Raw genomic sequence first — 17,397 nt, forward strand, 5'->3', positions numbered from 1 at the left:
ACTATCAACGTCATTTCTGATTTTATTTTTCTGTATCAGTTTTACGCCAGGGATGTGAACTATATAGGTGGCATTACATCTACCTCCTAAAACATATTAACATACTTAGAGAATAAGCCCACCTCTACCCAGCCCCCTCACCCATGCAACTACTATCAACGTCATTTCTGATTTTATTTTTCTGTATCAGTTTTACGCCAGGGATGTGAACTATATAGGTGGCATTACATCTACCTCCTAAAACATATTAACATACTTAGAGAATAAGCCCACCTTTACCCCCCCCCCCCCCACCCAACTACTATCAATGTCATTTCTGATTTTATTTTTCTGTATCAGTTTTACGCCAGGGATGTGAACTATATAGGTGGCATTACATCTACCTCCTAAAACATATTAACATACTTAGAGAATAAGCCCACCTCTACCCAGCCCCCCCCCCACGCCCCCCCCATCAAAATGTCTCTTTTTCTTTTGTTTCTGTGTTGTCTTAAATATATTACTAAGATTAATACGCACGTGACGTTTGCATATGAGATTACCTTAAAGATAATAAATCTTATCTCTCCTCTTAATTTAATCTGATTACCAATTAATGATAGAGTGTCCGGGTGCTCTATTTGGTTATTTACAGGTATATTGTTCAGATTCATCCCTTGTGGTAAGTCTGTTCACGAACAATGATTATGACAAACAGGCACACTTTTGTTTAAACATTGCAACGATATCTACTGTGAAACGGCAGTCATTATTTACATTACAAAATAAACCGGACCTTTTTAAATAAGTTAATATATAGTCTCTGTCCAACAAGGGGTCTTCCCTTTTGCAAAGTATTTTCATGTGTAAGTCTTTAGAATGACGTTCGTGTTTGACGTTTTAGTCTAAACTTTAATGTGTCAACATTGTGTAAAGGTTCACGTGTTAGCGAGTTTGCAAGGTAGGCAAGGCAAGGTCATCGACTACACCCCTGGCCTAGTCGTTTTGCCAAGAAATGTCAAAACAAGGCCTGTATAACTTGACGTACCACACAGGCGTTGATCCAAGGGGTACATGTCTTCCATTTCACCCCCCCCCCTTCCCAATAAAAAAATAATAGTGCATACTTTATTTGTAGAACTTTTCGTGTAGGCCTCATTATATATTGATAGCCTAAATATACCTATCGATACAGCATTTCACGTCTAAAATTGTATTGTGTTCTGTATCCTTATATATACTTATATAATATCATTAAAGGGAGGGGGGGCAGAGGGGGGGGGGGAGATATTTTTGAATAATTGAAGGTCCTTTGATGTGATCTGGTGCAATGTTTTGCCAGTTTCAACATGATCATATGATACCATATTATCAACAGATTTTGTTTCCGGTTTGAAATTCTTTTACATGTTCTTGTACATATTATATCAGAAAGACAAACATAGTGCTCTTTTACAATTTTTCCCTTAGGATGATTCTTGTTTTTTTTTGTCCAATGTCTGGACTTTAATACATTTGACGAACTTAACTGATGGACAATATAAACTTTCATATTTTGTAAGACAGCCAGATGTGCAGTGGCCTAAAAACAAATATCGTTATCGCAGTGTATTATAACAGTGTAATAATTATTTATAGGAAGCGCGTATCACATACGATTGATAGGTTAGCTTTATAACAAGCTGTTCGTGCAACAACTTTTGACGAATCATAAAGGATGAGAACGAACGTTGTCGACGTCGTTGTGCATACGGTTCTTGACAGTCCATCGAGTGCGGTTAGGTAGGCAATATGTATTTTATTACGCAGCGGCCAACTGTAGGCTTGTAATAGGCTATAGGCTAAATTTAGCTAATTGCAAACTAAGTAAGTACCTGAATCAGTAGGCCTGAATGTTACTACGATTATAATCGAGTTAACAGAGCTGACGAGTATTCAAGATCAAAAGAGCACTGACAAAATACCATGCTAAAAAAACAACAGTTTTGAACATTTTTTCAACACTGAAAGCTCCCCCTGCCCCCCCCCCCCGGCTGCGAATTTTTTTCCCCTGAACCTTTCGGGCAGTGTACGTGGAGTTCAGCCAATCAGAGCGAGGCTGTGTTGATGACGTACTACTCAGTAAAGATGGTCAGTCGGGTAAATGCGTTGCTTCAATAACATAAGGTGGAAAACGAAAGACCGCGAGTTCGAGCCCCCGTGTGGATTTTCCCCCCACTTTTTCTCATGTCCAAGTAGTTATGTCCAAGTATTATATCGATATTATAAGTTATGTCATGGTTTTAGTGCATGGTCATCTTATATATGAAACTAAGATAGTGTGGTGAATATATATATAGTTTCTTTTGTTTATTTTCCTTCTAGATCTTATTAGAGGGAAAACTCAGCCCCAAAATGTGGTACATCCGTTTTAGGAAAGTTTATCCTAATTTAAAGGCAGATGACTGGCTAGAATAAAAGACAAGGGAAACAGATATTCATTCTGGAGCAATTAAAAAGAGAGGATTTATTGCATAATAAAACAAGGGCAGTACTTGCACTCTTATTTACATTATTCGCTCATCAGTTAACAACAAATATTTGGCAGTTTCCACAATAAACCGTTCATTACTGGACCTCGTCTCTCACAAGGAGGTGCTATAGGAAAAGTTATTTTCCTATAGCACCGAGGTCCGATTGCAATTTTTATTAGTAATAGCTACCGTGGCCTCTAGTCTAGCTAGATCATAAAATTTCCTAATGCTGTAGGCCTACTGTCACTGTGTACAAATATTGCTGTGTAGATGTGTGTAAACTGTACGTACGTAACATACTACTGTACCAGTACTACAGTACTGAGTACCGTGTCATGTCAATCTGAAGACATTGTAAATTTGCACAACAGACAGCGATCATACATCGCCGTTTTTCAACAAAGAAACCGATGCAAACGTCACGTAAGTTGTGGACAATGATTCAGTATAATGTTATTATTGCAAGGCCTTTATACCTTAATACTTTCTGCTGTTGTACAACAATTATGTTGACTTATCGAATGCGATTTTCCCACTTCAACATTTGGTACGCACGCCGCCATCTTAACTGTAGTACGTCATCAACACAGCCTCGCTCTGATTGGCTAAACTCCACGTACACTTCCCGAAAGGTTCAGGAAAAAGAAATTCGCCCCCTGGCTACGTCCCTGTGTCCATATGGTACTGTTCAAAACTGTATATGCTCATGTGGGCGAAGGTTTGCCCTCTTCGGCAATTTCCCTATTAGTAAAGAAGGTAAAGGAACCGACAGCATAAGGTCAAGTCATGTAAACTGAAATTTGGTTTCCCAGTTTTGATGCCAACACATGAGCAGTGTTATTCCAGGGAGTTCATGGTTATTCGTTTCATGACAATTTCACTGATTCAATACATACAGGTAACAATTGTGTTGCACGGGTCTAATGAGTGTTGTAGTAGTTTTCAGCGTTTCTCCACGCATTTGCAACATGGCAGCCTCCTTCGACAGCATGAATGCAACACAACTTGTAACGGGGGGTGCTTCTTTAGTGAATAAAAGACCCATTTTCACCAATGATTCCAAGTAAGCTACAAACGAAATTTAAGAATACATCAGTGCATTAAAAACGATCGTTGTATTCCATCATAGTACTTTTTATCAATGTTTGTATTTTTTTTTTTCGTGGAGTTTCGTGGAAACCATACATATGATATTGTAATGTACAGTAGGCCTGGTAGTTCTTAGTAGCATGGTGGACTCATAATTGACACACTAACGGATTTGATCAACGATGTCTATCAAGGAAAATCCAAATCACTCAACTGTATGCGTTTTTCATATGTGTGGTGGCCTAAGAAATGTAATGATCTCAAAATATTTATTGTTCTGTGCACGTGCAATGTACAATTGAGCAGAATTTGACCACAAAATGTGTGCCGTGTCAAGCTCTTTCATACCCCTAAATTGACACATTCCTCGATGAGCTGAATGTAACTTTTGTGTAAGTATACATCAATTGACTCTGAATGCTGTTTGCTATGCTCTGAGCCTCTAAGCTCAGACAGGTCAGGTCCCAGAGAGTAGTGGTATCATGCTGAGGTAATTTTGGTTAGTTTTAGGAAGTAAGGTTTCCAAATGCCCAAAACATGTGCAAAATTGGGGGAGGGTGTTAAAAGCTTTAAAAAAAAAAATTGATCAGCACATAGCTGAAATGGATTCATACTCATAAAATATCTAACGCTGCTTCGCTGCAAAAAGTTCAGGTTGCCTGCTGTGTCATTTCTAGTAATATTTGAAGGTGCGTCAATAACGAAGGTGCGTCAATTATGAAGCCTTTACTATACAATTACAACTTCAAGTCTACTGTAACTTGGGCTACCAAATATATTCCATTAGTTAGTTATCACAATTCAAAGGATAGAAAAGCAGTACATTTGCTGTGAGGTTTATATGTTTTGTAAGACATGTTTTAAGTTTGTGTTGTGCGTGTAATCTAATTTTACAGTATGTATTAACTATTACTGTGGATCCTGCAGCACTAGAGCCTACGGGAATCCTGATAAAGTACTTTGTTACTGTGGTCATTACTAATTACAAAGATATATTAGTTGTCTGTTATGCAATGTCATATAATCCAATGGGGATTGGTCTCAACTACCTTCTACTATACAGTAGGACTGTATTAGGATGGGCCTATTATTTCTGTTTCTCTCTTGTAATATGGTTAAGCATTTGCACTGTCCTCACACCCAATTCATTTCTTCTTTAGATACCTTTTGGTCTGTGTTCATCAGAAAGTCAGAATCTACAGTGTTGCAACAGGAAAGTGTGTCCAGAATCTTATTGGCCACTCAGATGTTGTGACAAATGTTTCATGTAATCCACACAACAAACTGCAGGTAATTTTCAAAGCAATTGGATATAGTTGGAAATATGTAACAACAAAATAGCATGTACTCTCTGTACATGCGCAGGGAAAAATTTACTGTTCAAATTTTGTGTAGCATTTTCGAATTGTCTGAATTTTTACTCTCATTATTAAATACTATAGTTCCTGCTTAGAAAACTGCTATACATCTTTACACTTGAAATTGTATAGCAATTTGACCAATTTGTATAGCATTTTGCAATGCGTTACTAGATAAATTATTCCCTAATGCAGGTTATGCAAGTTACTGCCAACAACTGTCAAAATATGCTTAAATGTGTGTTGTAGGCCGGCATTTAACATATTACAATCATGTTAGCAGATATAAAAAGTTGGTTCTACAGTATAATCACTTATGTCCAAGGGATAGTAAGTTGATTAGATCTTTGGTCATCTTAATATAAATCTGAAATTAATACATGTTTCATTCCAGTCAATGCTTGTTGGAGTTAAACACCAAAATCTAATTTGAGGATGACTTTAGGCAGAATTTTAGTCTTTCTTCTCTCTTTAAAGTATGCTAAATTCACTGCAATACTCCTTTAAAGCTAAATTGATCATGATGTTGGCTCCTCATTGCTGCCATGGCATGTCAGCTCTTTGCTTCTAGTAAACTATTTTTTCAACATGTTTTGAATATGTATCATCTTCATAAAATGTTATGCCTATTCATTTGCAGGCTACCACTTGCTCTTTGGATGGCACTGTTAGGCAGTGGGACATTATTGACGGAGCCTTGCTGACGGTAAGCGATGAGCAGATGTGAAAGTGAAATGATGAGTCATTGAGTTGGATATTGAAGTTGTAGTACAATACTAGTGGCTCAACTGGACTGTTGTTGTGACCTTATTTCCATATGACCGTCACCTTGTGACCTTATTTCCATATTTGTCAGGACTCATAGTCTCACCACTGATCCTCACACACTGTACAAGAGAAGAGCATTCTCAATGACGGTCACTCATTTAAGTCACTATCAGAACTATGTCTCTCTTGGATTGGTTACATTTGTTAAAACTGTACCAGGTTCATAGCACACTAGTGTATGGTACTAGATGGAAAAATCACACTTTATGTTGAGTTTATTCCCAGCACACTAGTGTATGGTACCAGTTGGAAAAAACACACTTCATGTTGAGTTTATTCTCAGCACACTAGTGTATGGTACCAATTGGAAACACACTTCATGTTCAGTTTATTGTCAGCACACTAGTGTATGGAACCAGTAGTTGGAGAAACACTTCATGACATTCAGTTGCCCCACTGAAACTGACATCACTTAAAACTGGCAAGATCTTGCTCAGTTTATAGTTGTAAGCAAATGTACACTCCTGGACTATCCACAACTTTCCATGTCAAAGTAATTGAGATGAGTCAGGTCCCATTAACTCAGGCAGTCTGTTTCCAGCTTAAATTAATTTCATAACTGACTGGTACAGTATGGTAGTTAGTGACATTGGTACAGGACTTCCACTATAAATTTAAATGTGCTCTTACTTTGGAGAAATTGACCGTAATCATTGTACTATTAATCATCAGTTAAGAGAAAACTGTCAGTTGTGTTGACTTAAAAGGAGACCATCTATTTCTTGTCAGAATGTCTATGATTAAGAAGTTTTACAACTTTTGATTTAAAAAGTGATTTAAAAAGACTCAGTTTCCATTAGTAATATCATGCAGGTTCTGATCTTGGATATTATTCCAGGACTTGTAGATACTTTTTCATCCAGAGAATCTATTTGTCTCTTTTAGAGGAAATGATTTGAGGGTGTCAGGTAAAATGGTTGTTGAAGTTTGAGCATGAGTGACCATTTTCTGAGATTCTAGCATAGTTAGGGTGTAACCTTTGTACCAAAATTTCCAATGTTCCGGCTGCAAAGTGAAATAAACTCTTCTTTTGTTTTGTGCTTTCAAATAATTCTTCTACAGACGTTTACATTCCCTTGGCCAATCTACAGCATGCTTGTCCACGAAACGTTTCCGACCGATCAGTTCTACCTCTGCAAACAAGGTAAGAATGTCCACTTTTAGAATCATTTGAAGTGGTTGAAAAATCATGCTAAGTTTGATATTCAATGAATGAATCAAACCGACTATAAACAAAGTTTAAAGTTTCCAAAAACAAATTCACAGCGCACGTATAAAGAGACACATCGGTACATTTCCCATCCTGATAGTTCGTTCCATTGCTGAGATATGGAATTGTTAAATTTATTCATTTTTATTAAGACAAGCACATTGCCCAATAACTTGTGACATTATACATGGACAAAATATCAACTGTATTTGTTTTTATTTTTCTTTATTTTCATGAATGCAACAAGGACCCCTACAAAAACAATTGAGCTCCCTGTTTGGTTGTGATGAAGTTACTTCATCACACATTGGCCAACATACAATTACATGTCATCACACAATTGAAATATTTTCCAAGGTTATATAATCGTTTCAATTTTATAGAAAACGCAAAACCAGCTGTTGGTGTTGTCAATGAATGATACCACAGATTATTGCATAATGCAACCATACATATTATAAAGTGAATAAACCATAATAATGCAAGTCTCAACACAGAGCAAGTTATTCAGCTGGTAGTTCCATCAATGTGCTTCCTTTCACAAGATATGTATTTTGTATTTTTTCAAACATTTTGTTTCCCCTAAGGAGGAACATATTGTAATCTAAACATCCTGGTGAAACTCCCAGTCAGTTTTCCTACATGATATGTTTGGACATTTGAAGTTATCACAATATTTGTGCTGTAATTGAACTTGAAGCAAGCAGGTTTGATGACGGAGATGCAACTAAGTGAATATTGCTAAATGGTAGACTGACTTTGAAAGTTCTATAGCAAACAGGATCAGAGGTTTATGGTCAAGATATTTCTTTTGATGTACAGAAGTTTGTGGGCACGTTTCTGAAAAGTTCTCGCAAAACACGGTCCTTATGTTAGCTTTTTTTTTCAACCTTGATTCTGGTATTTTTACATTTGTTTGCAGGAATAGAGACCGACGGTCTGAAAACTTGTTTCACCCTGATGCAAACATCAGCAGACAGAACAAAGGAAGATGCCGAGGTCATATTCTCTCAATTAACTGGTGAATGTGAAAAATTGACAGTCGTCTCTGGGAATGGAGAATTCATCGCTGGGATTGACGATAACTTTCTCCTCCTTCACTTCTTGAAAGGGAAGAAGAGGCCCACAAGGTAAATATGTAGAAAATACTCAGTTTTTTCCATACGAACTTCAGAGTATCACAGTTCTCATTTTTTTCCTCCAAATTACTAACACTCTGTGTGAAAAATGGTTATATACATGCTTGTGTTTTGTACATTGGTTGATATTATTGGGTAGTGTTATGCCTTGTTATACCAAATAACTCATTCCCTGGCTTGGTCGTAAAATGAGTGGACGGCGCATTGACATGAATTACATGAATTAGCGCCTTGGCATTCCAAATGTTTTCCTTGTTGAGCTCTATGTTTACCTTAATCACCTTGGCAACCCTCCAGTGGCAGATGTTGTATCCTGGGAAAGGGGTCAAAATGGAAGAGTTCATATCCCATTCTCCCTTTGAGAAATTAAAAATATGATTTCAAGGTGACTAACGTTATGTTCAAGATTTTTCCACCTTACTGAAATTTTAAGCTTACCTTCCAAAGCACTTTCCAGACCCTAAAGAGGGTTGCGACTGCCAGTTTCAATACCAAGGCATTAAGAGTATTTTATGATGTTTGTGTGGAAACTTGCTTCATGCTGGTGTGGAACATGATAGTGCAACCATTTGCATATATTTATTGAATCATGCCCTAAGACATTTAATCTAATTTTGTAATCATATCTGAAGATTGATGGGATATATTTATATATCACATGATTTTGATTTCCTTCCACCCAGATTTAAGGCAGGCAGTCACCCACTGACTTGCTTGGCGAGCCATCCGACCAAATCCACTGTTGCCGTGGGCAACGAAGCCGGCCACATTATCATCATCACTAATCTACACAGGAACATTATTTCTAACCTGGAGCACTGGCACGCCAATAGAGTGGAAGATCTCTGCTTTTCTCCTGAAGGTAAAAAGCCATGAATCTTTAAATATGGTAATTTTCTGCCAGTAATGAATATCGACGTCAACGTACCTACTTGGCTCGTGTCATTCTGTGGCTGACGTAAAATTAACGGAATACAACCGTCCTGTAATAAAATGAACGATTGGTTTGAGTTTATTTTGATAAATATTACATCATTTGTTTGCAGTCATTGTCTCTACCATGCACCAATGTCTATTTTTATGTGTAACATTATTTCAATTAGGAGTCTTCCTGTACAGTGTTGGCCATGAATGTGTGTTGGTGGACTGGAACCTTGAGAAGGGTGTGAAGAGTTTCTTACCTCGCCTCGGTGCTCCCATCAATCACGTCAGTTGCGCTGCCAGCAATGCATTAAAGGCTGTTTGCCTCCTTGATAACGGTAAGTAGCGACCATCATCAGAGGTGGCATTTAAAATGGGTTTGGTAGGGGGGGGGGTGGCAGGAGGGTGGCTGGAACTTTGAGAAGGGTGTGAAGAGTTTCTTACCTCGCCTCGGTGCTCCCATCAATCATGTCAGTTGCGCTGCCAGCAATGCATTAAAGGCTGTTTGCCTCCTTGATAACGGTAAGTAGCGACCATCATCAGAGGTGGCAGGCAAGGGGCACTTAGAATGGGTTGGGGGAGGGGGATAGGGGGGAGGGGGAGAGTGGCTGGAACTTTGAAGGGCTAAGGGAGATGTGACTTTGATATGAATATTAAGCAAACTCACCGGAAGACATCCAGCTGTAAAAGATGTTCAGCACATTCTGTAACTTTTTTTTTTTTTTTTTGGTATAATTTTTATGTATATTTATCTTTTAGTTTGGTATAACTGTTGCAAGACCATGAGCAAAAATAATGCTAGTTATCTCAATACATTACATGTATAGAGATATTGTAACAGTAAGTGGGACTCTCTCCTCTCTTAAAAATTTTTCAGCGTCTTCATATAAAGTTCTTTTTCTCTGGAATTTTCAGAGCAAGCAAATATCATATAGGCCAACAAAAGTTACTATTTTTTATTCGAGAATTTTATCTCATTCTATGACTTTTTCACCGATTTATGTCCAAATCGGGCCAATTTGGTCTGAAATCCAGTTTAAACAACCCATTTTTGCACACGCTCCAAAACTTATGTTTTATGAAAGAGAATAGAATAGAATTGTCTGTCAACAGTGGTATCGTCTAAGATAGGGTCCTATGTATTATATATTTTATTAACATTTTAAACTTTCATTTTTTGTTTACAGGTAGGTATTAATAAGAATTTTACCAGCTGTTTATGACATTTTATGGCTTTTATTTGCTTTATTTGATGTTTAAATGATTTTTCTTTCTTAAAACAACACTGAGCTGCCGCCCCTACTTTTAGTAAAAAGGTCCGTTTTTGATGATTAAGCCCCGCCCCCAAGTCTGTTTTGTAGCAGATTGGCTATGACTCATGGCAGCTACATGTTAGATATACGAAAATGGCTACCCTCGCGACCAATTTTTGTATTGTAGTTAGGTACGCCAGGTGTAGTATATTGCATGCTAATTACATATAAGTGCATTTTATATCAGGCCTTCGGTTTTGTAACCTCCATTTAAGGATAGTACTGGTGTTCAGGTAGCTTTTCAGAGCAAGGGCCATGATAAGTTTGTTTGATTGCCCTTCATGTATTTTGTATAATTACGTATACACATTCTTGTATTTCTGAAGGCTACTTACTGTAGGCCTAGTGCATTTAAAAAAATATATATATAGGCCTAGCCTAGGCCCCCTAGGTCTATTAGGCTTTCAGTGATAGCCACATTAGCATTGTACTGGTGTTCAGACAGCTCTTCCTAGGAAGGACCAGGGTAGGTTTGTTGATGGGTACGAATAAAAGAGGAGCCGGCCATAGCATCACAACTTTTATAAGACTATAAAAATTGTATAAGGTTATGTTTTATTTATAAGGATATAAGATGTATAAGGTTATAAGAAGTATGTTTAGCTTTCTTTTGAACCTGTAATGTTTGACATCAAATGTACAAAGAATTAAAATAAATTAACAAAATGGAGAGGAACTGAGGTGGCTATTAGGGGAGGAAGAGGCCACTCATCACTTGCATATAAAAACTTGTAATCTTCTTTTACAGTATTTTTCCAAGTCATAAATCCATGAAATCTTCATGTCAGAAAAATTGAGATGGAAAAACATGGGTTGTTTTGATATCTAGAAGTGGACACAGTTTTGATGGTAGTCACCACTGCAGTCTACAGTACCATACAGTAGGTCAATAGGCCTAGCTCTCAAGGCAGGCATCAAGAATCTGGTCGAGTTGTTCGCCTCTTCTAATTTGGCCGTTGTCATTGACGTCAAACTATATGACCAAAAAGTCCAACAGAGACTGACCCAAGATGAAGGATACCACATAAAAAACAAGTTCTTAAATATTCTATGACATTACTAAACCTTGCAACGTCGTTCTTTCGACTAACAGGCAATGAGCGCTAAGGCAAGACTAGCAGGATAAAGTGTAACCTGCAGAGACTATTCGTGGCAAAGTAGCAAAAATGCAAGTTATATATTTGTTGTACCATGATTGATAATTGTAGAGACAGAGCAAAGATTTGAAATTAGGAATCAAAATTAAAACTTCCAGTATTGAGATACTGCGTCATTGATGCTCTTGTTTTTACATTGTGATGAAACTGATCTAAAGAAGATTAAAATATGACTCTTTTGTTTTTCTAGCAATCCTTATTCTGTCCCAGAATGTGATCCAACAGACCATACAGGGGATAAGCAGAAGTAAGCTTTACTACCCAACCTCTTACATACCCTGCGGCCTACTGCTCGACCCCAGAACTAACGCCTTGGTGAAAAATGGACGGAAAGGCCATCTGCACTTCTACAATATAGAAGATGACACATCCCTTGTTTCGGTTAGTTATTTAGAAAAAAGATGACATATTTACCAAGTAATTAGCTGAGTCTTACAAGTTATGGTTGGCCTATGGGACAGTAGACTGTTAAGCCAGGACAACAGTCTGATATCAGACTTAGCCAGTCTTGCAATGGAGCATAGTCTGATGATAGTCTGATGATGTCAGACTTAGATAAGTCAGCTTTTAAGTGTAGTACGACACAAGACTTGGATAAAAAGTATACAGTCTAAGGAAAGTCTGAAATGGGACTTAGATAAGTCAGTTTTTAAGTGTAGTACGACATGCGACTTGGATAAAAAGTATACATTCTTAGGTAAGTCTGATGTCAGACTTAGGTAAGTCAGCTTTTAAGTGTAGTACGACACAAGACTTGGACAGAGAGTATACATTCTAAGGTAAGTCTGACGTAAGACTAAGGTAAGTCAAATTTTAAGTGTAGTACGACACAAGACTTTCACAGTGTACATCTGTAGTCTGTTGTTGGAAGTCAAAGAATCTAGGAAAGAGCACAGACTGACAACAGACTTAGATTACTGTCAGATCTAGGGTAAGAGAAACTGCAGTCTAAGAGCTGATGGAATTTCCTTTCTTTTGTTCATACAGTATCAAGTCAAGATGACCATTCAATGGTAAATCCTCAGTATTGATTCTGTGTGCAGTAAATATAAGTTGTGTAATACTTTCTCCTACAAAGTGCATCACAGAATCACAGGGGACTTCCTGGTTTTTGCTATTTTCACAGATTGATATTACTGGTGAGAATTATGTCTCTGGAAATACGTTAGAAAACATCAGAATGTACACAGATGTGGTCCAAGCAGCATTTTCCATGAACGGTGACTGGCTAGCTACGGTGGAAGAACAAAGGGCAGCGGACATTCGCGACGTCCAATGCAGGGTCAAGTTTTGGATATTTGACAAACAGAAACAAAGGTATCAAGCTGCTCTCATCTCTGAAACTTAACGTTTGGGGTCAGGGTCAAGCAACAGAAGAGCAGAATTGTTCTTGATTTGCATAGTGTTGTCGTAATCTTTGATTGTTTTAAATTGAGAGAAATAATCATTTCAGTCTCCCAAAATGGATAATATTTTGCTTTTGTCCAATTGGAATTCCTGGTGAAATGTTTGTAGCAAGAAGAGAGAATGGCATTAATTTCAAGTATCATTTTTAATTTAAAAGAAATATTTAGAATTTGTATGTTACAAACAGTCCAGTAAGTTTGAAAAGCAATATATCCTACACAGTGTACAACTTCAGATGGACGCAGTCAAGCCATGGATTCAAATGCTAGCGTAGCAGTTGATAACTTGAGGGTATTTGTTAAATGTAACGTTTGAAACGGCTACGGTAATGTTATTTGAGAGAGAGGGAGAGACCTAAGAATATTGAAATCTGTGACAGATATGACATAACTTTGCTAAGCATAGTGATTGCGTAAAATACGTTACCCCTTATGTACAGGTGTGGAAAGAAGTGAATAGCAATGACAGTTTCTCCTGTAACGGTTTGTTTTCACTCTGACAGCTTTCTGTTGAACACAACGGTAGAAAGGCCGCATGATGCTGATGTAAACGCCTTGGAGTTTCAACCCTGGCAGAAGAACCGGGAAGGAAACAACCCAGTTGCAGTAACTGCTAGTCTTGATGGGAAATTTAAAGTCTGGCGATACGGAGACAACTTCAATAATTACAGTGGGTGACAACTCTTTCTTAACCAGATCTGTGTTGTAGTAGACAGAGACGTCCGATGTCAATAAACATCAATTTTTACAATATTCTGAAAAATTATAGTCTGCTGAATGATTCTATGAACTTGACTCAAGCAGTTGTTTATGATAATTACTAATTTCATGAGTTGAGAGCACAAATACTCTATTAAAGGATAGCCGTAATGAAATTCTCTCTGATACTGCACTGTGGGTTATTTCTGTATTTCTACCGATTTCATCGATGGTTTGATCTAACTCTTTCTGAATGGGATAGATTTGTACTCCTAAAGGTCTTAAATCAATATGCGCTTAGCAAGGAGAAATTTCCCTAAGTTTTGCATTAAATGTTGTTATTCCATTAATTTGCTTGAGAATAGTAAATTAATGTTTCCTTGCTTTGGTATAACAATTTTAGCTTCTTTTATTCATTTCTTAGAACTACATAGATGAAAACTGGCAAAACAGACCAAACTGGTTAACAATCTGACATTTTGGCACAGTACTTTTTGCTATCGGTGCAACTACATATGTGTAAACACATTACGCAGATTTAGGGCATCAGTTGTTAATACAACCACACAGCAAGCATTAAGATGGAAAATGAGAAAAGTTTGTGAATCATTATAAATCTAAGTATTTTTCATCCTCTCAATTAACAAGTGATCATTCTTAGGGAATCTGATCTACAGGTTTGTAAATAATTACCTCATTTGATGTATGTTAACTTCCTTTTTACAGAGAAATCCAAATGCTGGAATTGTGATTGTGTTGGCTTCTACAAGGACACTGTGTAAATTAATACCTCATTTGATGTATGTTAACCTCCTTTTTACAGAGAAATCCAAATGCTGGAATTGTGATTGTGTCGGCTTCTACAAGGACGCTGTGCCCTCAGATGTCAGTTTTTCTTCCGATGGCTCTCTTCTCTCTGTCAGTTTCAATGTGACCATTACTCTATGGGAGCCTGATGCCAATGTTCTCACAAAGACGTTATGTCACACCCTCTCAAACTTACCCATCAGGTTAGAGTTTTGCTATGTTCTTATGGTAACCTGTTATGCACTCAATGATTGGATGTTTGAAATCTATGGTGCAAGAGTCACCTAAAGTTTGAAGCTGAAACGGTTCCATCGTTGGTCACTCGTAGGTCAGAGGTACAGAGTTACCTACCAGGAGTGGTACTATAGTGTCCATAACCTACACTTGTTCTGTTCTGAAGTTACCATGGTAACCTCAAGCCTTTTTTGTTACCTGCCTTAGGCAGTCAAGTCAAGTTGGTGTGTGTGTGTGTGTGACGCCCTAGGTTTAAACACAGGATCTCAAGATATGTAACCCCTGCAGCTCTCATATTTGGCCTGTGACTGACTTCCCCATCGTCTGTACAAGAACCCTATTGTTTTGAGCGGAGGTCAAAGGTCATTTGGGGTCAGCAGAGAGCAAAATGTGAAAATCTCAAAACTCTGTATCTCCAGTACCTGAAAATCAAAGGAGCTCATATATTCATGGTAGGATAGCCTTATGTAGTGAAAAGTGTTTACACATTCTGGTTTAGGTCAGAGTTCATTTAAGGTCACCAGGGGTCAAGACTTGAAAGCACAATATCTCCAGGATGTCACAGTATACAATGTACTATAATATGACTGAATGTATTAGCTACTATAGACACCATTGTCACAGCAAACACCTAACAATGTGTGTAAAGTTTAACCTCTACCGTATTTTGAAAACTGATGTCTAACAAAAGAAAAACATTTGACACAAACTATGATCAATTCACTAGGCAATACATGCTGCGTAGGCTGTGCCAGTTTTGCAAGATAATAAGGGCTATTTACTTTTGGCAAAGTCAACCATCAACTTTGGTTTATATTTGTGAAGAATAACTTCCCCAACCAGCTAAGAAACATCTTGTTCTGTGTAGGAGACAACTTAGTTTAAAAGTCATGTTTGGGAGCAGTCAGTTTTGTGGATCTGCCACGTCATAGAGTCACTAAGATATGAATCTTTCACTTCTCTTTGTCGTTCTCTCATATTTCAAGGTAATACAATTAGCAGTTTTGACTTTGAGACCAATAAACATCATTTACTGAGAAGTTCAATAAAGTTAGATTCAGCATTTACAATACTCCATTGTTCTGCATTACCGAAAATAAACATTGTAATGAAGAGGGTAAAAACATAAATAATTGTAGCGCATTTGGCTCTCTGATGTCGTTTTAAACTGGATTAAGTCTTCCGTGTTGTGTGTGAAGAAGCATTAAATCTGTGAATAAAGAGCTCCCAAATGGAATAATATTTCTCTTAGTTGTTTGGGTAAGTTGTTTGTGACAGCAAAATCATATTAACCAATAATGATGCTTGGGTTGTGGCACTCTCCTTTAAGAACAGATTGATTAATCTTATATCTGTACATTAATGAAAGGAAACAATTATCGCTTTAACTTTTACTATTCGCATTGAAGCCTTTTTGCAACCTTTCTTGGTTCTATAGAACTCTATGGTTTCATTTTCTGCTCATTAGCTCACAATTAATGCCAATGCTCACTCAATGTTATGTCATCTTGAAATAGATACGATATTGTTTATGAAAGTTTGACTATTAACTTTCACCAGGGGGGGCTGGGGGGCTGGGGGGCTGGGGGGAGGAATTTCCTCGCTTTAGGAGACTTTCCAGAGGTAAGGAATCCATAAGTAGCTTATTTTTAACCCCATCCATGTGGTGAACTTTGGCTTAGGTCAACCATTCTCTCTATTTTTAATTGTTCAGTGAATTATGAACACTTGTAAGTGTTGCACGTGTTCCTGCTCTAAAGACCACCATTGAGCCTCCCCATCCAACAGACAAGAGGTACATTTGACTCCTTTCACAAATACTGAGTGAGGTGATGGTACCCTGTTTTGCATCACTGCACTACAGTGTAGTGAAGCTGTTCCTTTGAAAGGACAGAGCAAAGCCCATTTTAAATATGACATCTCAATAAGGGAAATCTTCAGATACAGATCCGTTAGTGATGTATCTAATTATATTTTGGAAACCAACTATGCTATTTTTTGCATGTCTGGTTATCATCATAAACCTTATGTTAATGAGATCATGTGGTTGATAATGTTCCTGTCTAAAATTGTTCATATTTTTCTCTGTCAATTTTGTGGCCACAGGAAGCTGGAATTTGGCAGAGGGCAGTCTTCTCATATGCTAATTTGTGCAACATCTGATAGAATTACATCTTGGAACATGCTCTCCTGTCAGGGTAAGAGATATTGTCTGGTCTATTTTCTATTTTTTTTTCGATATCCATTGTTGTTTGTCATGTTTCGTTCATATTAATATTTCTATTTACCATGTCCTATGTTTTGCTCATATTGTTCTGTGTCCTTTCCTTTATTCATGTTCTATTGTTCTATATCCTATTCTTTATGCACAGTCATTGTTCTATTGTTCTATGTCCTATCTTTCTTCATATTCATTGTTCTATGTCCTATCCTTTATTCATTTTGTATATCTTATCTTTTCTTCATAGTCATTGTTATATTGTTCTATCCTTTATTCATTTTCTATGTCCTATCTTTTCTTCATATTCATTGTTCTATTGTTCTATGTCCTATTTATTATTCATGTTCAATGTCCTATCTTTTCTTCATATTCATTGTTTTATTATTCTATGTCCTATCCGTCCTATCCTTTATTCATAGTCATTGTTCGACGTCCTATCTTTACTTCATAATCATCGTTTTATTATTCTATGTTATATCCTTTATTCATGTTCTATTGTTCTATGTCCTATCTTTTCTTCGTA

The 17,397-nt window shown here is 37.3% G+C and overlaps 1 protein-coding gene across 1 annotated transcript in view; it reads left to right on the forward strand.

Moving 5' to 3' along the window:
• Positions 1-3,405: 3,405 nt before the first annotated feature.
• Positions 3,406-17,397, forward strand: part of LOC139958724 (WD repeat-containing protein 75-like) — a 36,075-nt gene continuing 22,083 nt past the window's right edge. Inside the window, exons 1-12 of the mRNA XM_071956021.1 lie at positions 3,406-3,555; positions 4,742-4,871; positions 5,580-5,645; positions 6,830-6,911; positions 7,900-8,107; positions 8,800-8,978; positions 9,220-9,375; positions 11,698-11,888; positions 12,634-12,824; positions 13,417-13,583; positions 14,436-14,622; positions 16,760-16,851. Coding sequence (XP_071812122.1) covers positions 3,416-3,555; positions 4,742-4,871; positions 5,580-5,645; positions 6,830-6,911; positions 7,900-8,107; positions 8,800-8,978; positions 9,220-9,375; positions 11,698-11,888; positions 12,634-12,824; positions 13,417-13,583; positions 14,436-14,622; positions 16,760-16,851 — 1,789 coding nt within the window. The 5' untranslated portion in view covers positions 3,406-3,415. The remainder of the gene's footprint in view (positions 3,556-4,741; positions 4,872-5,579; positions 5,646-6,829; positions 6,912-7,899; positions 8,108-8,799; positions 8,979-9,219; positions 9,376-11,697; positions 11,889-12,633; positions 12,825-13,416; positions 13,584-14,435; positions 14,623-16,759; positions 16,852-17,397) is intronic.

Source organism: Apostichopus japonicus, chromosome 18 (genome assembly GCF_037975245.1).
Source record: "Apostichopus japonicus isolate 1M-3 chromosome 18, ASM3797524v1, whole genome shotgun sequence".
NCBI classification, from domain to species: domain Eukaryota; kingdom Metazoa; phylum Echinodermata; class Holothuroidea; order Aspidochirotida; family Stichopodidae; genus Apostichopus; species Apostichopus japonicus.